General features: G+C 42.4%; 1 protein-coding gene and 1 long non-coding RNA gene across 2 annotated transcripts; one reads left to right on the top strand and one right to left on the bottom strand.

The window, feature by feature from the left end:
- Positions 1-293: 293 nt before the first annotated feature.
- MPV17L (MPV17 mitochondrial inner membrane protein like) lies at positions 294-13,719 on the bottom strand. Its single transcript, XM_055341211.1, is given in 5 exon segments — positions 294-5,974; positions 6,056-6,085; positions 10,028-10,098; positions 13,394-13,676; positions 13,678-13,719. Coding segments are annotated over 5 exon segments (597 nt in total). The 5' UTR covers positions 13,711-13,719; the 3' UTR covers positions 294-5,794.
- A 378-nt stretch (positions 13,720-14,097) lies between these two features.
- Positions 14,098-25,415, top strand: LOC129520022 (uncharacterized). Its single transcript, XR_008666458.1, has 5 exons — positions 14,098-14,267; positions 15,578-15,752; positions 18,166-18,263; positions 20,490-20,639; positions 24,789-25,415. It is a non-coding gene; the product is annotated as an uncharacterized LOC129520022 (long non-coding RNA).
- The last annotated feature ends 1,888 nt before the right edge of the window (positions 25,416-27,303 follow it).

Genomic DNA, 27,303 nt, shown 5'->3' with positions numbered 1-27,303 from the left:
AACAGAGTTTCTGCTGTGTGTTGGACATTGTAATAGACACTTTAGATACAAATATAAATAAAAAATATATTCTTCCCTCTAGAAGCTCACAGTCTGGAAGGGAACACAAATATGCAAATAGATAATGACTACCCATCATGGAAATTTCACAATACATTGTGATGATCTTTGCTCAGCTGGTTCTGAGCCAACGGGAAGTTAAGGCATCGCAGAAAGTGTTTCAGGAGTCTTCTGCCAAAGATACATCCTCTTCTCTCCACCTCTTCCTGCTATGCCAATAGTTCCTGAAATTCCATCCAGAGATTTGTGTTAGCAATTAAAAAAAAAAAAACTCAGCTAGAAAGGCTCTCATCCACATCTCAGTAAATTAGCTTCATAAACTACTCCACATCTAGTTGAAATCAGCCACATGAAGAGAATGGGAGTTTTGAGAGGCAAGGATAGGAAACGAGAACTAATCTGGAAGATACAGCATGATAGCCAAAGAGATTGCAGGAAAAGGGCATCTCTGAAAATGGGTAATGCAAGGTCTAGGTCTTAAGACACAAGAATCCATTAACTTCCTAATACTTTCAGAAGATGAACCAAATGAATGGAAGCTGCATCCAGAATATTTCACTTCAAAATTCTCCCTTAGAGCTAATCCAAAGCGGGACCCTGTGTTACCACCTCTCTAAAAGCATGGCTGCCATGCTTGGTCCCTAACCTCATCACAATTATTCTGTCTTGGAGTGTCTGGGTGATCTTGGTTGGGGGAAGGGTTGAAGGACAGAAGGGAGTCTGATGTAGCCATTCAACAGAGAAAGAAGAATATATGGATGAATTAAAGATCTATTTAAGGAAAAGACAGACTTACAGAGAGGAAGAGAACAGGGAAAGTTTTTTACTTATATATACCCAAAATGTTACTCAATAATTAATTACTCTCTTCTGGTCACTTACTTGGCTACCATTCATAGCTGTCTTTGTCTGTAACCTTTAAACTCCAAGTACATACTTGATCTTTGAACTCCAGATTTCTCCTTTCACTTATTGGCTATTGACAGCATTAAAAGGAAATTTTTCAATAGGTTTTTTGTTTGTTTGTTTGTTTGTTTTTTAAGTAGGCTCCATGCCCAACATGGAAACCAAGGTGGGGCTTGAACTCACAACCCTGAGATCAAGACCTAAGCTGAGATCAAGAGTCACATGCTTAACCAACTGAGCCACCCAGACACCCCTTTTAATAGTTTGTAAATTGCATTTTCTGTGACTTGGTTCCTTTAGATTCCAAACATTTTGGGTAAAATGAGATTGAATGTAGCCAATGCAAAGTCTAAATCCTCATATAAAAATCTACTAACTTTCTAATACTTTCAGAAGACACATCTAATTTCTGAATGAAAGCTGCCTCCAGACTACATTAAGTGTGTTCTGGGTAGAAATTGTTTTGGCACGTACTCTGTAGAAATCCATGTAAAATTTCACTGAACTGAAAGTAAATTACCCACAGAGCAAAAAATATTTTTGAAAGCTTCAAACAAATTCTAAAGGATGGCAATCCTTGGGAGAAAAACAGTAAACAAATAAGTATATACCAATGATAGTTGAGTTAGAAATTGTAGTTCTGGGTAATGTATCTCAATAGAAGAGACTACTCACCTTTAATTTGGTTGGATGTGGTTAACATAATTGATCTGGGGGCCCTATTTAGATACAACCTCAAATACCAAAGTTAAACTTCTTCATCTGTGTATTTTATTGGAAAGAAATGAAATACAGAGACACCTGGGTGGCTCAGCAGTTGAGTGTCTGCCTTCGGTCGGGGCGTGATCCGGGTCCGGGGATCAAGTCCCACATCAGGCTCCCTGTGAGAAGACTGCTTCTCTCCCTGTCTCTGCCTCTGTGTGTCTCTCATGAATAAATAAATAAAATCTTAAAAAAAAAAAAAGAAATGAAATACAGGGAGAAGCAGGCTCCCTGATGCAGAACTCAATCCCAGGACCCCAGGATCATGACTGGAGTCAAAGGTAGACACTCAACCACTGAGCCACCCAAGTGTCCCTAAATAAATAAATCTTTAGAAAAGAAGTCAATTACTTTGTCTACTGAATCACCTTCTGCACAGAGTCCAAGGAAAATATTTTCACATGCTTCTCTCAAACGTGGTATCAGAACATTTTAAATATATGGAAACTCTCACATTGCCTAATTCTGTCTCACCAAATCATGATGTAGATAAAAAGGTACCACTATAATTTTCCTACAAATGAAAAAGACTAAGAAGTTGCAAATCACTCATAATTTTGAAGTACAAGTAAGCTGGCTAGAAGCGTTTACATTATCCAAAGTTGAGGAGTGTTCTATGGAAATTTTCCTCTATGTTAGAACTTAAAGGCTTTTTCCTGGCTTTGTCTTTCAAGATCTCATCTCACTTGATCCTACCATCCACATTCCACTTTACAGACCTTTGATCTTGTGACTTTTCATCTTTCAGGACCCAGCTTAGGCATCTCTTCCAAGAAGCCTTCCTTGATTATCCAGGGCACCATGATTTCAAATTACCTACTGCTTATGCCACTAACCAACAGCTAGATAGCTTTGCTTCCTTTGGTAATATCCAAGCTTTCCACTGATCACTTGTCATAGGTGCTGTTCAAGCATTGAATGATGAAGGGGACTAAATGTTCTGAGAACTTGATTATCAATGTTTTTATTATACTCCCAAGTAAACCATGATCCTTTTTTCTTTTTTTAAAGATTTTATTTATTTATTAATAAGAGGCAGAGACAGAGAGAGAGAAAGAGAGAGGGAGAGATTGAGAGAGAGAGAGTCAAGAGACATAGGCAGAGAGAGAAGTGGTTTCCCTGTGGGGAGTCTGATGTGGGACTCAATCCCAGGACCCCAGGATCACAACCTGAGCAGAAGGCAGATGGACACTCAACCACTGAGCCACCCAGGCACTCGATCATGATTCTTTTCACATAGTTATCATCATGTTGGTTACTCTCTTTACATCCCTACACTGACCATTTAATAATGGTTGATTATTTACCTGAAGGTTAGGGTTAATAATAGTTGATTATTTACCTGAAGGTTAAGGTTATGGTTATTTTGTTATGGTTATACTGGTGGATGATAATAAGGGTCACATCCATTTGTGTCGAAGGAAAGATCTCCCCTGGATTGAGAAATCATTTCTCAGTTATCTGGGTCAGAGACCTAACTCTGAGCCCAGCGCTGGAAACCAAGCGTCCAATAAGATGGGGCACTCGTAATTTTAATGGTAGCAAGGCCAAGAAGACAGCCCCCTGGTGGAGTTGGTCAATGGTCTCATCAGTGACAATTAATGAGTCAGGAAACAAGAATGCTGGGAGGTGCTATCTGAGCCACAGGGTAACTACCCCAAATCTAAGACAGGACTTGTGGTCCCTTGAGTTCAAGCTAATTCATGAGAAGATCAGAATTCAGTATTCTGTAAGCTTTAAAAAAAAATGCTTTTGACATTTTTCAAATTCCCCTTTCAAATTTCTCTTTTGTTTTCTACATGTATTGGGTAAAGCTGTTTTTGAAAACCCAGTCTGCCTCAGCTCTGTTAAGGGAAACAAATTATAGGCTTTGCCTTTGCTTGAGCAAGCCCAGGGCCAGAAGTACACAGTGAGGCAACACACACTCAAGTTAAAGAAATCTTACGGAATGGGAGAATCGGGAGGAAGAGTAGGAGTCACCTGCTGGGTTCCAAATCCAGGAAGATTTAGAGGGCATTTTACCAAGATTGGCAGCATTTTAAAATAGACAAATATTGTATTACTTGGGATAATTTTCATTTCTCATACTAAAATGTAAAACTACAATTGCATACAAATCAGAAGTCTTGCAAAAGTCTTACTTGCAAAAATTCAGAGCATACATACTCTATAAGCCTTTTTCCCCTTGACGGTATAAACAAGGTCTGTTTTCCCAATTAGTTTCATACAAAATGCAAACATTATTCTCCCATCATAAAAGTAATTTTTAAGCTCATCTAAAACATTGCCAGGTAATACTTTAGCATAGTTACTCGAGATACACTTTTTTTTTAAAGATTTTATTTATTTATTCATGAGAGACACACAGAGAGAGGCAGAGACACAGGCAGAGGGAGAAGCAGGCTCCATGCAGGGAGCCAGAGTGGGACTCAATCCCGGGTCTCCAGGATCACGCCCTGGGCTGAAGGCGGTGCTAAACTGCTGAGCCACCCAGGGCTCTCAAGATACCCTTTTTTTAAGAATAAAATTTGCCTTAGGTATTATGAGATAGCTTTTCCATTGTACATATTCTGTTGTATTTTCCAAACAATGTAAATAACAAATTATTTTAGAAGGAAGCTATCTACAAATTTCCTTACTATTGCCCCAATAACGTAAACTTTATTAATTCTTATTAAATTCAAATAAATCATAGACATTATATACTTGTGAGCTACATAAATTTACATTACAAATTGTATAAATTATATGCATAAAAATTTAAGGATATATTCTTAAATTAATCTTAAACACAAATCCGCAAGTGGAATGCATTAACATTTCCCATTCTAAAATCCGTAAAATACTCCTCTAGAAGCAGCAGCATTGTGATAGAATTCTTAAGTGAAGTTTGCTGAAACTTCTTGAGATATGCATATCATTTTTAGACCAACTAGTTTTGAGGTTAGACAAACTGAGTAAATCTGAAAGTCTGGATCAAGTGTCTCATGTCTAACGTAAAGATTATTGATAAAGATTTATTGGAAAGCATTGATTTTTTTTTAAGTAGGCTCCATGCCCAGTGTGGAGCTCAGCAAGAGGCTCAAACTCATGACCTGTCGATTGAGACCTAGCTAAGAGCAAGATCAGATGCATAACAACTGAGCCACCCAAGTACCCCTGGAAAGCACTGATTTTTAAAAATATAGCCTCAATGTGAAATTTGGGGTAACTGTTTTCCCTGGAAACCTATGGAATAGTTTTTTCTTCCAGAGGAAGAAAAATTGTTTATTTTCTTAGAAACTTTGCCCAATATACGTCTTTAAGATGCCGGAAATTTTGTAAATTTCCTATCTCTAAAAAATGGAGCACTTCAGTCCATTGAATATGCTCAAAACTAGAACACATGAACTAAAAAGTGCTGAACTTTGAAATTACAAAAGTAGAAGACATCCATAAAATACATTCTATATGAGACACACCAATCAGATTCTATTTTTTTTTGACAGCATAAAATGTACTTACAGAACTGGGTGTTAGTGTAACAATAAATTATTATACAAAGTATTTTGAGGAAAAAAATTTGGTTATCCAATCTTCTCTTTGAGCTCTATGTAAATAGAAATTTACTCTAAGGACTGTTTGGGGTATAAAAGTCAAAGTGATCCAAAAGTGTTTAGGAGATAACCTGAGATTTTAGAAGCAAAATGTATACAATCAAAACAGGTTTTTTAAATCAGCTGGCATTAAAATATTAGAATAGAAATCATAATAACTGCTAAATGCCATGGTATCACTGTTAACCAGTACTAGCCAGAGAATTAGAGAAGTAAAAATATTAGAGAAGTGAGACTTTCAGACCAAGATGAGAAAAAAAAGTTTGAATAAAATTTAAAGTACTCATGGATAATGAAACAATTGAATTGATGGAATAGTCCTTCTCCAAAATGGAGCCTAGAATTGGTAAGTAGACTCTTTCATCTGCATGCAATTCTCTGGAGAGAGGAAGGAAGGAAGGAAGGAAGGAAGGAAGGAAGGAAGGAAGGAAGGAAGGAAAGCAAATCGTTGTCAGGGAGTCCTTGGCTTCTCATTTCTTAGGGGATCTCTCAAGTGCATTGGCCTCCTTCACATGAAGGAAGGTGAAAGCAGACTTGAAAGTGCCATCGCCACTCTGTTGCGAAAAGCAGAGGAATGTAGCCCACAGAAAACCACAAAGTCCAGTGTAAGCTGTCCTCCAGTGAACAGGAACCAGGCTGAAGTTGGTGAGCTGAAACAGAAAGAAAGAGTGTGCCAGGGCTCCGTGTCAACCACAGCCTTGATTTAGCATTCCAAGGAGTTGGAGACTCACCTGCACAAAAGGCCAGTACACCAGACCGCTCTGAAATACAGAAAAACTCCATTAGAATGCCTTTTAATCCCACAAGAAACAATCCCACTGCTCATTCTATGAGAGATGAAGAAATACCAGGTGGAGAGAACCCAGAGGTGATATTGTATTTCAGGCTAAGCCGATTAAATCAGACTGCTTAAAGTCTCTCAAGTAGAAGAGGGTGGGAGCTGTGCAAAGAGCTTTTAGGTATGAGACGATTATATTAGTCAAATGTACAGGTGTGGAATGAAAAGGCTACCAGAATCAGTACCAGTTCTGTTAAACAGCCGCTTTCAAAATAACATATATGAAAAACAAAACAAAACAAAACATATACGTACGCTGTGGTTTTCCTGTTAGCCCAAGCAAATGCTGCAGGAATGTATTTATAAGAGGATCATCAATAAAGTTTTAAGTTGATCATTTTTTATTGGATGATTTGTTAATAATATCTTCTACTGGGGTGTCCAAGTGGCTCATCAAATAAGCATCTGCCTTTGGCTCAGGTCATGATCCCAGGGTCCTGGGATAGAGCCCCATGTTGGGCTCCCTGCTCAGCAAGGAGCCTGCTCCTCCCCCTCTCCCCTGCTTGTTCTCTCTTGCTCGCTCTCTTTCTCCCAAATAAATAAAATCTTTAAAAATAATATCAATAATATCTTCTACTATTTCGTGCAATGAGAGCCAGGGGTGACTCTAATTTTATCTAAAATGTTTGATTTGGGGCAGCCCGGGTGACTCAGCAGTTTAGCACTGACTTCAGCCCAGGGCCTGATCCTGGAGACCCAGGATCGAGTCCCACATCGGGCTTCCTGCATGGTGCCTGCTTCTCCCTCTGCCTGTGTCTCTACTTCTCTCTCTGTGTCTCTCATGAATAAATAAATAAAATCTTTTTAAAAATAAAATAAATAAAATAAAATGTTTTATTTTTTTATTTAAAAAAATGTAAGGCAAATAACATATACTATTTCCTGTAGAATAAGTTTAGCTGACGTTCTTGCATATTACAAAATGTCTCCAAAAAGGGAATGCTTTGCTGTCATTGTCGTTGTTGGTTTTAGGGGGAGGAGAAACAGAACTGTATTCTTCAAAAATTCTTCAAGTAATAGATAAAACAAGGCCAAGGAAATACAATTAATGGAGACTAAAGAGACCTGGCAACTAAATGCACTACCTGACCCTAGGCTGGATCCTGGGCCAGAAGGAAAAAGAAATGCTAGAGAGACCATCAGCTAGTCAATTGACAAACATGGCAGAGGATGGTGGATGAGATCAAAGGATTATTATTTTTGTTAAATGTACTGAAGTTGCTAACTCTGCTGTAGTTATACAAAAGAACACACTTAGGGGCACTTGGGAGGCTCAGTGGTTGAACATCTGCCTTTGGCTCAGGGCGTGATCCTGAGGTCCTGGGATCGAGTCCCGCATCTGTAGGGAGCCTGCTTCTCCCTCTGCCTGTGTCTCTGCCTCTGTCTCTCTGTGTTTCTCATGAATAAATAAATAAAATATTTTTAAAAAGAACACACTTATTCTTAGAAAATAGATCAAGTATCTAGGGCAAAGGGTAATTCTGTGTGTAACTTACTCGCAAATGCTTCGGAGAAACAGACAGAAAGGTGAATGGAGAGATAGATCGAGCCAAGAAAAAATAAAAGAGACAGGCAAACTGTTAACTATGGGTAAAGGGTATTCACTGAACTATTCTTCTTACTTTTTCATCAGTTTGAAATTATTTCCAAATTAAAGTTTTTAAAAACTATAATAGAGACAGATGTAACATCAGATAAATTTCTAAGAGGTAATTTACCTAAGCTCCCCCCTACCACCTTGTGGCTGGTGAAAAGAGACAGAAATTTCATGCCATCTGCACAAAAACCAACCAACCAACCAACCAAAAAGTACTACCTACATGTAAATAACAAATAAAGTAGGAATGTCCTTTCTACCTTCATCCAAAGAACTTGGATTGGGCAGGGTCTTGATTCCAAGCAATTCTATTCTCACTCATAAGAGTGGGCTTGGGCTACAAAAAAGCCTTTTGTGACAGATTCTTTTTTTGTTTTGTTTTGTTTAAGATTGTATTTATTTATTTGAGAGAGAGACAGACAGACAGAAACAGTGACCAGGATAGCACAAGCAGAGAGGAGAGGGAGAACCAGGCTCCCCTCTGAGCAGGGAGCCTGATGTGGGGCTGGACCCTAGGACCCCAGGATCATGACCTGAGCCGCAGGCAGATGCTTAACCAACTGAGCCACCCAGGCACCCCTCGTGACAAATTGTCTTTGGCTGCTTCTTGTCTTTCAATTCCTAATGTTTGTGCTCCTGGTTTCATTGATCAAGATTGACTTAAGAGCCTGGTTTGAACCCAGTTTCTTCCATATCTAATATCCCTAGCCCTAGCTGCTTTCTCCTGTCACTATTACTGATGTTCAGGATCTTCGGTATGGTATTTAACACTCAACAAAGGTGGCCTGTGTGTCTTCATTAAGGGAGGGGGATCTGAAGCATCTCCAAATCCCTGCTTAAAGCCTCTTGCTTTCCCAATTCTTCTTGCTTGCTTAAAAAAGAAAAAAAAAAGTTAAACGTATATACCTCCATAGGATCCATGATATACTGGGAAAACGTGTTCCTTTTTTCAAAATCAAGCAGAAGAAAATTACACTTGGATGTCGCATTGGACTCACAACTTCTGCCCCAAGAGAAGTTAACGAGTTCTGAACACACTTTCTGCTTAAAGGAAGAAGAAACTGTCCCTGAGCATGTGGCTTGCACGCTCCCTACCATCCGCTTCCAACCACCAAGTGGGCAATGCTGATTCTGGAGCTCAGTGTAACTCAGTAGAAGATTCCAGAAGCAGGACGGGTGATAGCCAGGTGTGGGTTGGCACTGCTTCTGATAGGGAATTAAGTACATGTGAAGCCCAAGGCCAGTCTGTGTACATTCTGCAATCCTGAAAATTCACTCCATTGGGATTAGTAAAATCAAACATCCTCTAGGCCAGAGATGGAAAGCACCCCTGAATTTGCCAGGTCTTATGGATACTGCTCAATAAATCTTAATTAAATGAGTTAATAAATATTTGTTGGACTGGGTTGTGTATATTTGCATTGAGCAAACAGCACAACAGGTGACTTACTTCAAGCCTAGAAGTAATCTTGGGAAACATTATCCTTCACACGGACTGAGCAGAATGTACACCTGGGAACATATGCTCCAAATGGGAATGATTCCATTAACCACTCAGATTCTACTTTTCCTATTTTGCAGTAATCTCTTTGGCTCCAAAATGCACTAAATGAACTGTAATCACTAACAAGAGTAAACTTAAAAAACAGGAATCGTGTGAACGTCGACTAAAACTCAGAGACACTCAAGTATAGACACCCTTAAAGCCTCTTCTCATTTCTCTTTCAAAACAAATTTAAGGGACACCTGGGTGGTTCAGTAGTTGAGCATCTGCCTTCAGCTCATGTCATGATCCCAGGGTCCTGGGATCTGAGTCCTGCATCAGGCTCCTTGCAAGGAGCCTGTTTTCCCCCCTGCCTGTGCCTCTGCCTCTCTCTCTGTGTCTCTCATGAGTAAATAAAATCTTTAAAAAAAATTTAGATCTCTGCATCAAAATATTGTTCCTTTGTGCCAACCCACTGGAGCCCTAAATTAAGAATAGCTTCCTTAGGGCTCCTGGGTGGCTCAGTCAGTTAAGTGTCTGCCTTCAGCTCAGGTCATGATCTGGGGGTCCTGGGATCGAGCCCTGTGCTGGGCTTGCTGCTCAGCAGGAAGCCTGCTTCTCCCTCTCCTTCTGCTTGCTTCTCCCTCTCCCTCACCCTGCTTGTGCACACTCTCTCTCTCAGATAAATAAATAAACCTTAAAAAAAAGAATAGTTTTCTTAAAATGTATTTAAAGTCACAAATATACTAAAAGATCTTGATTACCTTTTCAAAAGTCTGTCTTACCTTGTATGTATTCCAAAATTTCTTTTTCAGGTCCAAAAATATATCATCCTTTTCCTGGAGAATACTCATACCTATTTGTAAAAACAGGCACCACAAGGATTTTGCAAGACTCAGTAGGAAGAACACTGTATAACAGTTCAAGTTTTCTCTTTCAATATGCAAAGTACCCACCAGTATGTATCTTTTATTCATTATATCCCTTCTGATCCAAGAGTGAAAACAACATGTACTCCATTCTAAAACTAGATAAATCTTTTTAAAATATATATGGAATTTTAAAAATAAAACCAGATAAATCTTAAAGGAATGATAAATATGAAGTGAAAATAGCAGAGTATAAAAATAATAGCAGAAAGATAGCTAATAGGTATATATATATGTATACCATATACATATACCATATATATATACCATATATATATATATATACCATATATGTACACCATATATATATAGATATATGTAGTAAGAGAACCCACAGCGTTCAGATAGGGCAACTGGTGACTTCTCTGCCTTCCAAACTTTTTGTAAAATGTTTAAAATTTTTTTAAATGTTTTAAAATGTTTTAACATTTTAAATGTTAAATATTTTAAATGTTTAACATTTTAAATGTTTAAAAATGTTTAGCATTTTAAAAATTTAGGGTCGCCTGGATGGCTTAGTCTGTTAAATGTTTGTCTTTGGCTCAGGACATGATCCCGGGGTCCTGGGATAGAGCCCCCACTGGGCTCCCAACTCATCAGAGTCTGCTTCTCCCTCTGCCTCTGCCCCTCCCCCTGGCTTGTGCTCTAGCTCATTCTCAATCTCTCTCTCTCTCTCATGAATAAATAAAGTCTTTAAGTAAATAAATAAAATTTTAGACACTTAATTTCCTTCTTTTTAAAGAATAAAAAAAAAGGCTGATGGACCTCGTGGGTATTCAGGCAACTACAAAGTTCCCATCAGCATTCTAATCAGAATTATTCTAATCAGAATTTGAAAGCAGAACACCAATTCAGCCTTTCTAAAAACATTCTGAAAACATTGCATGTTCAACAACCCTGAAAAGAAATTCAGGGAGCAAAGACAAAAATCCTCCTATTTTAGGAAGGAGTAAAAATAAAAGTGCTTTAAAAAGTCTCCTTCAAATCCGATTAGGAGGAAGGGGAAACAAGGGCTTTTTAGTTAAATGCAAGGGATTCTGAGAACAGGATTTATAAGAATCCCCAGGCGTATATTGGTAATATCGGGTTCTACTTACCAAGCACTAATTAAGCACTAAGCACTTTCTGTGCCTTATTTCATTTGACCACCCCCCTCCCCCATACAATCCGCTGAGGTTGGGAGTTACAGAGGCGGAAATGAGCTCTGGGAGGTTAATACCGAACCAAGTCCTACTGAGGTACGGATTCTGAGCCAGACCTCTCCATCACAATCTGAGATCCCCAAGGTGGCCCCAGCACAAAAGATCATCTGATATAGGCAATTTCTAGGTTGGAAGTTCCTTGAACAAACATCCAACCCATCCAGTCCCCCTCTTCACTTTCACAGGAGGAGAGGGAAATCGGGCCAGAAATCTAAAAGCAAAACAAAGCAGCCATCTGGGTAGGAATCCGTGTTCAGGGAGCCTCAGACTTAAATCACAATGCTCCGGGAGCTGGGTTCCTGCAGCATCTTTCTGGCTTACAGGCATACGGACAACATTCAAGATGAACATCACAGCATGGATTATGTTGTTTTTGGGCAAGTCACTGAACCCCCTTTGAGACTGTGTTCTTATCTGTAACACAAGAATAGCAGAGAGCTCCTGCCTCACTGGGTTGTTGGAGGATTAAAATGGGAACCTGGGGGTACCTGGGTGGCTCAGTGGTTGGGCGTCTGCCTTTGGCTCAGGTCATGATCAGGTCCTAGGATCAAGTCCCACATCAGGCTCCCTGCAGGGAGCCTGCTTCTCCCTCTGCCCATGTCTCTGCCTCTCTCTATGTGTCTCTCATGAATAAATAAACAAAATTTTTTTAAAAATTAAATAAATAAAATAAAACAGGAAACTGGTTCCTCGAGGTCCAGCCCCTAGGTCCCAACTCCTTCACTGGAGTTCAAGGCAATTGCAGTCATGGGCGTGAGGAGCCTCTTTGCAGATATGCCCCCTAAGTCACACATCTTGGGACCAGGCACCTGACAGCCATGGCTCCCAGGTCCTTTATTTTACTGACCCCACTGACCGCATCATCCATGTGGTCCGACTGAGACTACAACAGGCAACCAGGTTCTTCATACTTCCTGAGGGGTTGATGAGGAAAGGAACCAGATCTGGATCCCCAAAATAAGATCCACAGAGCAGTGTAGGTTTCTTCAAAGTGCTGAGTGACACCCACCCTCCCACCCCCACCCCCATGACCTGGTTTAGAAGGCACTGGCAGCCAATGAATAGAAGACCATCTTCAGGTAGGGGGAGGATATGTTATCCCCAATGCCAGGGTCAGGCCCAGGGCCCTTGGATTTTCTTGAGGAATTGGTGACTGTCCCCCACCCTTCTCCTTTACTGGCTATGGAAACTGCTAGGAGGATGGAGGCTACAGAGCCCCTCCCATTGTTTTTGGTCTGTAAGGCCCTAAGGAAGCTTCCCAAAGTCAGATCTTTAGGCCTCAGGGTGATTTTCAGAGGAAGGGCCTCCCAGGACTTTTCACCAGCCGAGAGTTCTCCAAGGCAGGGTCCAAGGTCCACTCACATTTTCTTGGCTTTTCATAGACGGGACGGGACCCCCAAAGGAAAATCTTGTTACCAAAGCAGGACTAAGGCCTTGAGCATGAGTTTTCTGGGGGAATCTGTTCTACCTCTGGTTGCACTTGCTCTGCTCCCGGGGTCCCGCAGCAGCCCCACGGCGCACTTGGTCGGTGTGTTAGAAAGGAGTGTGCGCCCCTGGTAAGGAGGCCCGTCGCCCCAGGCTCGGATTTTCCCAGGAGCAGGACAGGCCTGTCCCACAACTGGGTCCCATTTTTGCAGCCTCCAGGGCCACTGGCTGTGATCTCCTTGACGTTCATGTGGACCTTTTTCAGGAGGGGAATGGACCCGCCCCCCTCCAGCTCTGCCTCCCTCCAGTTCTAGCTGATGCCCCGGGCCCCCACCGAGCATGCACGACCACCGGCAGCGTCCCAACCGTGGTCCTGGCCCCTGGCTCCCTCCTAGGCGCCACCTCTCAACTTCTCCCACTTACTCCCTGGTTGCCACACTTCTCAGCTCTTGCACCTGGACCCCCAGCTCCGCCCCTGCAGTCCTGCGCGCATCCCCACCCCCACCCCGACCCCATGGCTTGCTTCCAGCCCTGGGCGCACCCCCCCCCCCCAGCCCCTGGCTCTCCCGCTCCATCCCCGCCCCAGGCCCCTCACCTGCATAGAAGGCCGAGACGGCCACCGGCCCGCCGATCGCCTGGTCGCACAGCACCTTGGCCAGCACCGCGCGCGGCGCACGGCCCGGCAGCGCGCGCTCCAGCAGGCGCAGCCACACGTAGTTGAAGTTGCCGTGGAAGGTCACGGCCACGGTGGCCACGCGCCGCGTCTGCTGCCAGTCGGCCTGAGCGCCCCGTAGCCGTTGCTGCAGCGCGTCTCCGGCGGAGAAGAGCGCCGCGTAGAGCAGCACGTTGGTGGGCCACGGGTAGCGCCGGGCCGCGCGCAGCGGCGCCCTGCCACCAGCCAGCCATGCCCATGGGGGCGCGGGGGTGCCCAGCGACCGCGGCGCCAGCTCCCGCGGCCACGCCCGCCCGCGCCCGGCCCTGCGCGCCGCCTCCGCCACCTGCACCTGTCCTCGCGGATGCTCCCGAGCCATTGGGCGCCCCGCGCACACCCAGTCCGCGCGCTCCAATCCCGTGGCCGCGGGGCCGAGCCTCGGAAACGCGGGCCGGTGCACCGAATGCGGGATCCGTTTCCCTGAAATGTCCAGAGCAGGCTCGTGCATCGACAGAAAGTAGGCTAGCGCTTGTCGGAGGCTGTGGGGTGGGGGTTGGGGTGGGGGGGGGATGCGAAGTGACTTGGGTGTGCGCTTCTTTGGCGTGTGATTATATCTCAAAAAAAAAAAGTTGAAAGAGATGGGAAGACAAGGGGGGGAGGAAGAAGGGATACCAAAACCCAGTTACCAAGAGGACGGTGTAATGTTAATGTGCAAACAAGTCACCCTTCCAATGCACACAACACGCTGTTAGGTCGCTTAGGAGACAAATCCAGAAGTTCACGTGTGAAGCCTTTTCTGAACGGGAGCTCCCGTAAGGTAAGAGGGGGGACCTACTGCCTTCTCTTCAGTGTGGGACTCTCTGAATATTGCCTCGCAAAACATGCTGAGCTCCCAGGCAGTGTCCCAGAAGGAGGGGGTCACTGGGGACCCCAGCCCCAGATAACCATCTCAGCCCTCCTTGCTTCTTTTCCTCCTTCCTTGTTTTTTCTTTCTTCATTGACACATCCAAGCCCATCCTCATTCTCTGTCTCTTTCTCTCTTCTATTAAGCTACCCTCTTTTTTTAAAGATTTTATTTATTCATCATAGACATAGAGAAAGAGAGAGAGAGAGAGAGAGAGAGAGAGAAGGCAGAGAGAGACACAGGCAGAGGGAGAAGCAGGCCCCATGCCAGGAGGCGGATGCAGGACTCCATCCCAGGACTCTAGGATCGCGCCCTGGGCCAAAGGCAGGCGCCAAACTGCTGAGCCACCCAGGGATCCCCCAGCTACCCTCTTTTATTTCATTTTAGTTTTTTAAAGATTTAGTTTATTTGAGAGCAAGAGAAAGAGAGAGCTCAGAATGGCAGGGGAGGGCCAGAAGGAGAAGGAGAGAATAGGGTGCCCCTCGTTTTAATTTGTTTTAATTTTAACTTTTCATTTCGAGATGATTCCAGACTTAGAAAAAAAAAAGTTGCAAAAGTAGTACGGAGTTCCCATACAGGCATACCCAAGCTTCCCCAAATACTGACATCTTGCATAATGACCATAGTACAATGATCAAAACCAGACACTAATCGCTGATGTAATACTATTACCTAATCTACAGACCTTATTCAAATTGTTGCCAGTTGTCCCACTAAAGTCCTTTTTTCCAGTCTGGCCTCCAGTCTGGCATCCTGGTCTGGATCATTTTGCATTGCACTGAATTATTATGTTATCTATGGTCTTAGTCTCCACTCTGGGGAGCTGGGGGTTATTTTGCAGACTTCCTCCACTTGACCCCCTTATTGTTATGGGCTGAATTATATGCCTCCCCAGATTCATATGTTGGAGCCCTAGCCCCCAGGATCTCAGGATGTGACTGCTTTGGAAATAGGGCCTTTAAAGAGGTGATTGGATAATGATAGGATGGGACCAAGCAATCTGACTGGTGTCCTGATAAGAAGAGGGAATTTGGGGATGCCTGGGTGGCTCAGCGGTTGAGCGTCTGCCTTCGGCTCAGGGCGTGATCCTGGGGTCCTGGGATCGAGTCCTGCATCGGGCTCCCCACAGGGAGCCTGCTTCTCCCTCTGCCTGTGTCTCTCCCCTCTCTCTCTCTCTCTGTGTGTGTCTCTCATGAATAATAAATAAAATCTTTTTAAAAAAGGAAGAAAAGGAGGGAATTTGGAGACGCACAAAGAAGCACCCGGGCAGTGCATGCACAGAGGAAAGGTAGTGTGGGGACACAGTGAGAAGGAGGCCACCTGCAAGCCAAGAAGAGAAGCCTCCGGAGAAATCAGCTCAGCTGACACCTAGACCTTGGACTTCTAGCCTTCTGAACTGTGAGAAAATAAATTTATTTTTTAACCCACCTAGTCTGTCATTTTTCATTCTGGCATCCCTAGCTGACTAATAACACCCATTCTCTTTAATTCTTGAAAATCTGCCAATTTTTGTGGTCTTTGACCCTTTCTTCTTGCTTCAAGTCAAAAGCCAGGCATCCCACACCCCTGCCCCCCCCTCATTCTATTGGCAATCATTTCTGACTCTGACCTGCCTGTCTCTCTCTTAGAAGGACCTTTGTGATTACATTCAGCCCAACTGGATAATCCAGGATAATCTCCGTATCTTATGTCGAGAATCATCTACAAAGTCCCCTTTGCCGTGTAAAATAATGTATTCACACATCCTGGGGGTTCAGACAGGACATCTTTGAAGGGCCATTATTCAGCCTACTGTACCCCCTTTTATCATGTCTTCCTTCTCTGTAACCCTTCTGATCTCTTCAGACAGCAATTGATCATGTTAGCTGACATCAAACCGCCTGTTTCTCAATGCATATGCATAAAGACTATCTTTGTCCAGCACTTTTTCATTCATTCACTCAATAGATCAATAGTCTTGAGTACTATTATATGCCATGCACTAAACTCTATGCTTGTGGCAAGGATTTGTATTTGCAATGCCTTTTTAAAAAATCTAATTGCTGCCTAGAGGAAATTGTGGCCTTCATTATGAATACAAGAAAATATCCCAGATGATTCCTACACCACTCCCTTGACCAAATTTGTTAGAAAAATAGAGCAAAATTGGAGACAACAAGCAGGAAGGTGGGGTGGGGAGGGATTGGCGTGGTGGCCATGTGAAATACAAGATGCCCAGTTAACTTTGAAATTTCAGATGAACAATGCATGACTTTTTAGCATAAGTCTAAATATGCCCCATGCAATATTTAGAACACACTTATAATAAAAAATTTTCACTGCTCATCTGAAACTCAATGTTAACGGGCACTCTCTATTTTTTAAATTTATTTTGCTAAATCTGGCACCCCTTTGGTGAGAGCCCGCTACATATGTCTGTTATCTATGAGGCACCCAACACCTGAACTCATTATTTCTCTTAGAACTCCAGTGAGGGAGGGGATTGGAAACAATCTGCAGGGACATACATCCTCCAAAATCTATGGTGATCTTTATCAAGCAGCTCAACATATTTGCTTAATGGGAGTTGAAAGATAAATAAATACCAAGAAGGCTGAGATGGTTCAACATGGGTTGCTATATATTTGTCTCTTCTTAAAAACAAGAAAAAAAAAAAAACCACCCAGTCATTAAGGACAATCTATTACTCAAGCAAACGCTGAAGGACCCACATGGCCTTCAAAGAAGAGGAGATGCTCTAAGATAAATTAATTCATTACATCGATGCTTCATCATCTGTGCAAGCTGTGATTTGGAGCCCTCTGGCAACAATGAGGCAACACATTCCATGTGACATTAATATCTCTGAACAGTAGGGGATAACTTGGAGAATGGAGCGCCGTGTTAAAATATAAAAGGAATTTTTTGAGGAAGAATTTCAGCAGGGAATAAGCCCTGATGTGGGAACTGAGTTTCAATGTACAACTAAGGATCACATTAAAAATACATTAGGATGATTACAAAGAAGCTTATTGTAGCAGCTATTATTTCTTTTTATTTAAATGAATCAGGGCTTCATAAGAACCACCATGTGGGCCACAGTGTCTAAAATCTTCTATCCCCTCTTGAAAATTTCTCTGAAATTTCTACTGACAAACTGAAGGCTTCTATGCTTAAAAGGCTGCAAGACAGGTCTGTTTTGCAAAGAGCAGAGGAAGCAATCACTTAAGGCTACCCCTCAAAAAGGAAAAACAAAAGAGAGGTTCCTTGGGCAGCCCCGGTGGCTCAGGGGTTTAGCGCCGCCTTCAGACCAGGACATGATCCTGGAGACCTAGGATGGAGTCCCATATCCGGCTCCTGAGTGGAGCCTGTTTCTGTCTCTGCCTCTGTGTGTGTCTCTCATGAATAAATAAATAAAATTTATATTTAAGAAAAAAAAAGAGGTGCCTAGGTGACTCAGTCCGTTAAGCATCTGCCTTCAACTCAGGTCATGATCGTGGGATCCTTGGAGGGAGTCTGCTTCTCCCTCTCCCTCTGTTCCCCCCCCACACTCATTCTCTCTCTCTCTCTCTCTCTCTCTCTCTCTCTCTCTCTCTCTCCAATAAATAAATAAGATCTTTTTTTAAAAAAAGGTCCCTGAAGCTCCTCAAACCCTTCCAAGATCACCTCTAAGACATCACTTGTTTCTGGTTATGGATACAGAGCAGAAAACCATCTTCCTCCTTGTCACCTGAAATGAGGCTCAAAGGGAGGCTGACAAGGATACTATGGAACCCTCCCTCTTTCCTTCCCACCCTTTCATTCCAGAATGCTTACTCTAGAATTTCTCCAGCAGAGATCCAAATGGAAGAGGCTGGGTCGACTTGAAGCTGGGTATGCCCAGCAAGCACACAGTCTTTCCTTAGCGTGGCTACAGATGAATTAAAAGAGGTATGCTTGGGACACCTGGGTGGCTCAGTAGTTGAGTGTCAGCCTTTGGCTCAGGTTGTGATCCCGGGGTCCTGGGATGGAGTCCTGCATCGGGCTCCCCGTGGGAAGCCTGCTTCTCTCTCTGCCTGTGTCTCCGTCTCTCTCTGTGTGTCTCTCATGAATAAATTTAAAATTTTTTTCTTAAAAAAGAGAGCTATGCTTTATGTAAATCATACTACACTAATTACTACCACCCCCACCCCACCCATTATTTGCGCTGTCGGGGACCAGAGGTCAACCACAGTCAGGAAGCAGATGATCCACCTTGTGACAGATTATCAGAGGGTCAATGGTAGCCTAACCTTCCCTCACAGCGCCTATATCATTCACATCACCTCCTCTCATTCTGCAGTCATTCTATCACCGCACATCATCACCAGAAGGGTGAGTACAGGACAGTAAAATATTTTGAGAGATTGACTACATTCATGTGACATTTATTATTGATTATAGTTGTAATTGTTCTACTTTATCATTAGTGTGAATCTCTTACTGTGGTTTATAAATTAAGCTTTATCATAATGATGGGGAGCAGAAGGCTAGCTGAGGACAAAGCACAAGCTCACACCCTGCAAACCCCACGCCCCCACTCCTGGGTGGGATGTATGTGACATTCCTCAGGTATTCCTAGATGCCCTAAAGCTAAGAGAAAGGAAGAACAAATAGTCAACTTACAGAGATTCTAGTTCTATAGACAGGAGTCCCGCCTCAGTTTACAAAATGTCTTAGTGATTTAGAAGAAAAAGCATTCTTATCAATAACCTAACTTCCAGAAGGAAACTCCCAACTATCTTAAAACTAATGTTTTAGTGGAAGAAAAAACAACCTTAACTTGACAATAGCAAGGCCTCCCGTATCTCCTATGTCCTCTTTAGCATACAAAAATTCTTTTGAAAATCTCTCTTTTCTTTACCCCAACTCCTGGGTATATAATCAACCATCCCTCACAACCCCAAGGCAGCAGCTCTTTCGGCTCCGTGCTTTAATAAAACCACCGTTTTGCACCAAAGACATCTCAAGAATTCTCTCTTGGTCACCAGCTCCAGACCTCACCCCTCCAAACCTCCCCTATATTCTAAAACATCAATAGAGGGGATCCCTGGGTGGCGCAGCAGTTTAGTGCCTGCCTTTGGCCCAGGGCGCGATCCTAGAGACCCCGGTGCATGGAGCCTGCTTCTCCCTCTGCCTGTGTCTCTGCCTCTCTCTCTCTCTCTGTGTGACTATCATAAATAAATAAAAACTAAAAAAAAAAAAACATCAATAGGGATGTATAGGAAAAGACACAGCATATATGTTTTCAGTACTGTCCGAAGGTTCAGACATCCACTGGAGGGTCTTGGAAAGTATTCCCCTGGGGATAATGGGAGGGAGGGACTGACTGCTCTGCTGTATGACTTTCTTTTTAAAAGTTATTTTTGGGGCAGCCAGGGTGGCTCAGCGGTTTAGCGCCACCTTCAGTACAGGCCGTGATCCTGGAGACCTGGGATGGAGTCTCATGTCAGGCTTCCTTCCTGGAGCCTGCTTCTCCCTCTGCCTGTGTCTCTGCCTCCCTCTCTGTCTCTCATGAATAAATAAATAAAAACTTTTTTTAAAAAAAGTTATTTTTGGAGTGCCTGCTCAGGTCATGATCCTAGGGTTGTGGTATCCAACCCCATATCCAACTCCCAGCTCAGCCAGTGAGTCTGCTTCTCCTTCTGCCCCTCTCCCTGTTCTGTTCTCTCTCTCTCTCTCAAAAAAACAAAAACAAAAACACTTTTTTTTTAAGGTTATCTTTATTTGGATGGGCGAATGGGATTGAAATTATGGAGGTAAGAGTAAGAGGCACCACCACTACTGACTCCCGGTCTGAACAAGCACTGGGGTAAAGAACAGGTGCTCCAGCTGGAAAAGATCAGAAAGTTAGCGGGAAGAAGCTATAAGCCTACTTCCCACCAGACCCTCAGTTTCTCCTATTAGCAGAAACAATATTAAGCAATTCTGTCTTGAAATCATTGCATTTTGGCTCTACTGTGGAAAAACCATGCCTAAAAATTGGGTCTCTAAGCAACTCTCACACCCTTGACATTGACACAAATTGTATGAAAGGTGCTTGGATAGATACGATGGGTTTGGGGCGTTTCTATGTTGGCCAGAGCTGAAACAAAGCCCTGAGGCTAAAAATGTTATTTGTTCTTTGCTCTTGTTTAGAAGTTTGGAACACTTCCTCATCCTTCTATCCTGCCCCCAGTAGAACACTAAGACACGGCAATGGATTTCTCCAGAGAGATGGTGGACCTTATAGATTCCAACCTACAACTTAGCATTTTGAAATGGTGCTGTTTGAAAGAAATATTTGAGGTAGAGTGTTTCTCTAGCTCAGGAACCCTGCTTCCACCACCTTTATTTTAAGTAACTCTTCTGCCCACAATTGGTGTGGGATAATAGAGCAATTAAATTTATTTCATTAATTTTCCATTGTGACGTTTTGGGGAAAGAAAATAGCTTTGCCAAGTAAGTCCTCCTAAAATACATCAAAAAAAAAAAAGGAAATTTAAAAATCTGAAATCATGGGAAACCCAACATAAGAGGTAGCTTTAAAGATACTGCATATTCAAAATGCAAATGAGTTAAGAATTTCCATATAAAAGGTGAATTAATTAGGAGACTTTTCTTCTCCATTTATGCTTTTTCTGAACCTCTGAAACTCCAGTTACTATAGGAAATGTATGACTCTACTAAAATGTGGAAGAAATAACTAGTAGAATACGGATCTGGGGATGAGTTTAGTACTCTATCTGCCTGATTCAATCAGAGAAATCACATCATAATTAGAACAAGGAAAGGAGGGGCTCCTGGGGGGCTCAGTAGGTTAAGTGTCTGCCTTTGGCTCAGGTGATCATAGGGTCCTGAGATTGAGCCCTTCCTCCAGCTCCCTGCTCCAAGAAGAGTCTGCTTTTCCCTCTCCCCCTGCTTGTGCTCACTTGTGCTCTCTCTCTAACAAACAAATAAAATATTTTTTTAAATAAAAGGGTAATACAGTTGATTCTTATTTTTCAAAGCAGTTATATTCTATAAATTTGCTATGAACACTTAAATTAGCAAATGTTGAACTGTGACTTTTCCAGGTTAGGGTCCATTGAGGCTCTGGTCACAGCATTTTCATCAACCGATTGACCCGTAAACGTGGCTTTGTGTTTCTGTTGAAGGTACCTCGTTTAATATAGTGTTGATTCATTCCCATTGAACTCTCAGCCTACAATGTTATAACTCATGTCTGAACAAAGCTTATCTACCACTGTTTTCTCCTGAAGGCACATGACAGCCTTCTTGCACTCAGGAATGCTAGACAGCACTTCACCACTCTGCTTGACGGCCTTTTTAAGCAGCGATTTCACTAATGGCACAACAATGTGGAAAAGGTGGCACGACACAGACTGTGAAAGGGACACTTGGGACGTCTGGGTGGCTCAGTGGCTGAGTGTCTGCCTTTGGCTCAGGGCGTGATCCCAGGGTCCTAGGATCAAGTCCCACATTGGGCTCCCTGCAGGAGGCCTGCTTCTCCCTCTGCCTATGCCTCTGCCTCTCTCTCTCTCTCTCATGAATAAATAAATAAAAATTTTAAAAATAAATAAAAAATGTTTTTAAAAAGGGACCCTCATTTACAATCTGAGAGCTGTGACATGAAGGCACAGTGTCTCCGGGTTCTACTCCAGCCGGGAATATGCAAGCTGGTTGACTTAACTGTGTAGCTGCTCTGTGCATGTGTATCCCTTCAAATAATAGCAAAAGCATCTGGAGCATGAATTCTGGGGTTCCAAATAAACTTTAGCAAGCAGTTGAGTTTGAAAATATGGAATCCACAGATAATGAGGATTGACTATACAGAATTGTTAACGGTGAATTGGAATAAGGAGGATTTAGATAATAAGAGAAATCTAAAGAGTGTAGAAACAGGAGGCATACAGGACAGCCCTGCTGCCAGGACTGAGAGAAAAACACACAAGAAAGACCCTTCCCCCCCACCTCCAGGGCACGAATCCTGACCTTGTTGGGAGGGCATAGTCCTGGCTCACTGAATGGCAAAGTCAGTGGCTATAATGCCCTGCTGGGTGGTGGCATTTACTGGAAATCTGCTCTCTAGGGAAGGCTGTTACGGAGCAGTGCCTCATTGGAGGTACTCTGCTACAAAACCATTAGGAGGGGTGCCTACATGGGATATTGTGATTTATAATAAGAAATACATATTTGGGGGGCACCTGTGTGGCTCAGTAGTTGAGCGTCTGCCTTTGGCTTAAGTCCTGATCCTGGGGTCCTGGGATCAAGTCCCGCATTGGGGTCCCCATGGGGAGCCTGCTTCTCCCTCTGTTTATATCTCTGCCTCTCTCTGTGTCTCTCATGAATAAATAAATCTTTTACAAAATCTTTACTACTTTGATAAGCAAAAATTCTATCTCATTTGATTTTTGCATTTTTTGATCAGTAGTAATGATTTTTTAATGTGTGTTTATTGATCATTTGCACATGTTTTCCTCTTTAATTATTGTATGTTAATGTTTTTGTTCCTTACCCTTTGGGGCATAAAGTTTTAGAGAAGGCTGAATTATTTCATAAAATGTAAATAAATCTGAAACAAATAAAAGGTAGAATTTACCGTTTTTTTTAAGATTTTATTTATTTATTCATGAGAGACACAGAGAGAGAGGCAGAAACACAGGCAGAGGGAGAAGCAGGCTCCACGCAGGGAGTCCGACATGGGACTCGATCCCAGGTCTCCAGGATCAGGCCCTAGGCTAAAGGCAGCGCTAAACCACTGAGCCACCCGGGCTGCCCTAGAATTTACCTTTTTATGCTATTTTACTTTTTGCAATGTCAACTAAAATATTCAATAACATCTAAAATTTTACTTTAGGGAAAAAAGAATCTTAAACATAAGTTGAAATGTGGCTTAACATGACAGTTAAATTTTTTTTTCATATGGCTGCATCAATCTTAACATACTTGCTTCAGATTTTCCAAGACTTCATGCCCAACTCTGCTCCCATGATATTTGGATGATGATAGGTCTGTGAATTGTGAGAACTGCTCGAACATCAAAGAAAGGTCCTTTGAGTAATAGAAAAATCAGTGGGAATGCCTTCCTCAAGATCTTGAAAATTAATGGTAAATTGTCCATGGTAGTGGTTTATTTTGGTTGATTTTCTTTTATTTCCAGCTAATTATCAGTGAACAAATATTCTCAATGTTTCAGAACAGAGATTTCGAATTTACAGCTTGAAAGATGAATTCATTCATGATTTATTCTCTATTCTCTTATCCTGCTCTATTTTCCTGATGGTACTTAAAATTAATTAATATTAGATAGCTATTTGTTATCTCTCCATTCCAATGCAGTGTAAGATCCGCAAATGCAAAGACTCTTTTAATCACTGTAACCCTGATTCCTAGAATACTGCCTGGCATGTAGCAGACTCTCAGAAAATATTTGTTGAATTAATGCATTCAATAATCATACACTGCATCCCAGACATTGGACTATGGAGACCTGGGATGTGAAATTGCTTACTTGGCCCATAGAGTGTCTTTAAAATGTGATACTCATTAAAACCAGATTGAAAACACTGGAAATGTTTGGAAATAAAATCTGCACATTGTGCCAGCATATAGATTCATTATCCATCCATTCATTCATTCATTCTCCAACCGTTTTTAGAGTCTACGTGCCAATTACTGGGGACAAAATAACATTACAGACAGACTCTGTCTCTGCAGAAATGGCATTTATAGTCTATTAAGGGGGATCCCTGGGTGGCGCAGCGGTTTGGCGCCTGCCTTTGGCCCAGGGTGTGATCCTGGAAACCCGGGATCGAATCCCACGTCGGGCTCCCGGTGCATGGAGCCTGCTTCTCCCTCTGCCTATGTCTCTGCTTCTCTCTCTCTCTCTCTCTGTGTGACTATCATAAATAAATAAAAAAAATTTATAGTCTATTAAGGGAGACAGACATTAAACAAATAACTACGATTGTGCTAAGTACACGGAAAAAGCACAGGTGCCTATATGAGCACTTATGACGTTTCCCTGAGAAAATGATATTTAAACTTCTACCAAAGAGGTTAGAAGTTTATCAAGGGGAAAGAAGGAAAGAACAATCCAGTGAAAGAAAACCACTTCTCAGGAAGGGGTTTGCTGTAGTAGAAGAACAAGGGAGGGGCACTGGGGTGGCTCAGCCAGTTAAGCATTTGCCTTCGGCTTAGATCGTGATCCCAGGGTCCCAGGATCGAGCCCCATGTGGTCAGGCTCCCTACTCAGGGGGAGTTTGTTTCTCCCTCTGCCTCTGCCCCTCCTCCCGTAGTGTGCATGTGCTCTCTCTCTCTCTCTCTCTCGCTCACTCTCTCAAATAAATAAAATCTTGGGGGAAAAAGAACAAGGGAGACATGAGAGCTGAGGTGAAAGGAGGCCAAATCATATTTGTGGGCCATGTGAAGGATGCATGCTTTGCTTCATTCCAGGGACCACCCAAGGCTTCTCATCAGGAGATCCAATTTCCCTGTTTAATAGACTACTCTACTGGTTGTGTTCAGAATGGTTTGGCTACAGAGGTTGCTGAGGTATGGCAGAGTCAAGGAGTGGAGATGGAGATGTGGACAGCTTTGAGAGATATTTAAGAGGTATGTGTAACACACGGATTGGAAGATGTTGGGGAAGGAGAAGTGTATGAGAAAGACACCAGTTTCCTGGCTTGAACCACTGGGCGGGTGATGGTGCCTTTACTGGGATGGGGGATGTCAAGGAGACCCTCGTTGTGGATGGAAGAAGATGTGTTCGATACGTATCTATGAATGTACATAACTGGATTACAAGTCTCAGAAACATGATAACCCTCACTATATGGGATGCACTCTAATATTTTTTAATCAACTTTATTGAAGTATGTTTTACATATAATAAAATACATCCATATTGCATACACAAGGAGTTGTGACAAATGCATATACCTCTGTACACCACCACAACTAAAATTAAAATTTCTATCACCTCCAAAAATTCCGTTTCCCATGTGCGCTGTTAACTCCCCTCCATCAGGGGCCCCAGGCTTTCAATCATTATAGATAAGTCTGCACTGCCTAGAATTTCATGTAATTGGAATTACACCATGTATGTATTCTTTATATTTGGCTTCTCTCGGCATAATGTTTCTGAGGTTCATCTATGACGGGAGTCTGCGAACTACAGTCTATAGGCCAAATCTGGCCAACTGACTATTTATATAAAAGTCCAAGATCTTAAAAAAAAATCTGAGAGCTAAGAATGGCTTTCTATTTCTAAATGGTTGGGTCGGGGCACCAGAAGAATATTTCATGATGTGAAAATTGTATGGAATTCGAAATTTAGTGTCCATCAATAAAGTTTTATTTTTTTAAAGCTTGTGTTTATTTTTTTAATATTTTATTTATTAATGAGAAACACACACACACACACACAGAGAGAGAGAGAGAGAGAGAGAGAGAGAGAGAGAGGCAGGGACACAGGCAGAGGGAGAAGCAGGCTCCACACAGGGAGCCCGATGTGGGACCCGATCCCAGGTCTCCAGGATCACACCCTGGGCTGAAGGTGGCGCTAAACCGCTGAGCCACCCGGGCAACCCCATCAATAAAGTTTTATTGGGAGATAGCATTGACTCCTTTGCTTACATATTGTCTGTAACTACTTTCATGCTATACAGTGTTGTGCCAGAGACTGAATGGTCCCCAAAGCCTGAAATATGTACTGCTTTCCACCTGGACCTTTACAGAAAATACTGACTTTTATGGCACTCCACGTGTCTGTAGTTCCTTTTTATGGCTGTGTAGTATGGATAGGCAACAAATATTTTTCTTTTTGCTATTGAGGAGCATGTGGATTGTTTCCTAATTATCCTTACTCCATATAATGTGCCATGATGTTTCCTAGTCCAATTCAGTTTTTCCAAATTGCGAGTCAGGACACAGTAAATTGATTTCACAACTTCTGGATTAGTTGACTGTCAGTATGAAAACAATACTGCTTTCTAGATGTTAAAGTAAAGAGTGGAGAATACAAGGTAGAGGGAGAGAAGACTGTTAGAGCTGAAGGCTGAGAAAACCCAGTAAATTAAATAAATGTTGGACAGAGGAAGAAGGGTGGAGAAGAGGCAGGCAAAGGAGAGCACAATGGAGAGTTTCATCTTGGGAAGCCAAGGAAGTCTCGGTTTTGAGAAGGAGGTGATTTGGGGCACCTGAGTGGCTCAGTGGCTGAGCCTCTGCCTTTGGCTCAGGTTGTGATCCCAGAGTCCTGGGATCGAATCCCGCATCATGCTCCCCACAGGGGAGCATTTTAAAAATCTTAAAAAAAAAGAAAGAAAAGTAGGTGATTAACTGGATCTAATGCAGCTAAGACATATTGTGTAAAATGGATTGGGACGATGTTACTGAGGGTTAGGTGGAATGAAGCAGCTGAAGCCAGATTGAGATGAGTTGGTGGTACACATGTGACGAAACTTGAGACCATAAATGTAACTGGAGGAGGATGTGGATGTGCTCTACGGGGGAGTTTTTTGTTTGCTTGTTTTTTGATGTAAAAACCACAAGAATGTTTAAAGAACACTAAAAGACAAGTATAACCTGAATTTTCAGATCAGTAGACTAAAACAGCACAAAGTTAAGCAACTGGCCCAAGTAACTTTTCAGTGTAAAGAGCTCAGGTTTTTTTGGATCTTGGAATCTGAGCTCACACTGTGCTAGTCTATGAACCAGGAAAAAGCTGGCCTATGTGTAATCCAATACTTATACCTTTGATTTAGAAGTCTACAGTAAAAAAAAAAAATACTTTTATAGCTTTTGAAGGCTTTTTGGGAGGAAAACATGATTATTCATTATCTTAGATTTGTGAATAATAAGAAACTCGCCTACTTCTATATCAGATGGGTCTCTGCTCCATACAATCTGCTTATAGAGGAAAATCACAAAGCTTCAAAAAATCAACATTAGGATCTTTTACAACTAGATG

This window comes from Nyctereutes procyonoides, unplaced genomic scaffold, assembly GCF_905146905.1.
Source record: "Nyctereutes procyonoides isolate TBG_1078 unplaced genomic scaffold, NYPRO_anot_genome, whole genome shotgun sequence".
Classification (NCBI taxonomy): Eukaryota; Metazoa; Chordata; class Mammalia; order Carnivora; family Canidae; genus Nyctereutes; species Nyctereutes procyonoides.
Note: the sequence above shows the minus strand (reverse complement) of the source record. Positions and strands in the feature narration are given on the sequence as shown.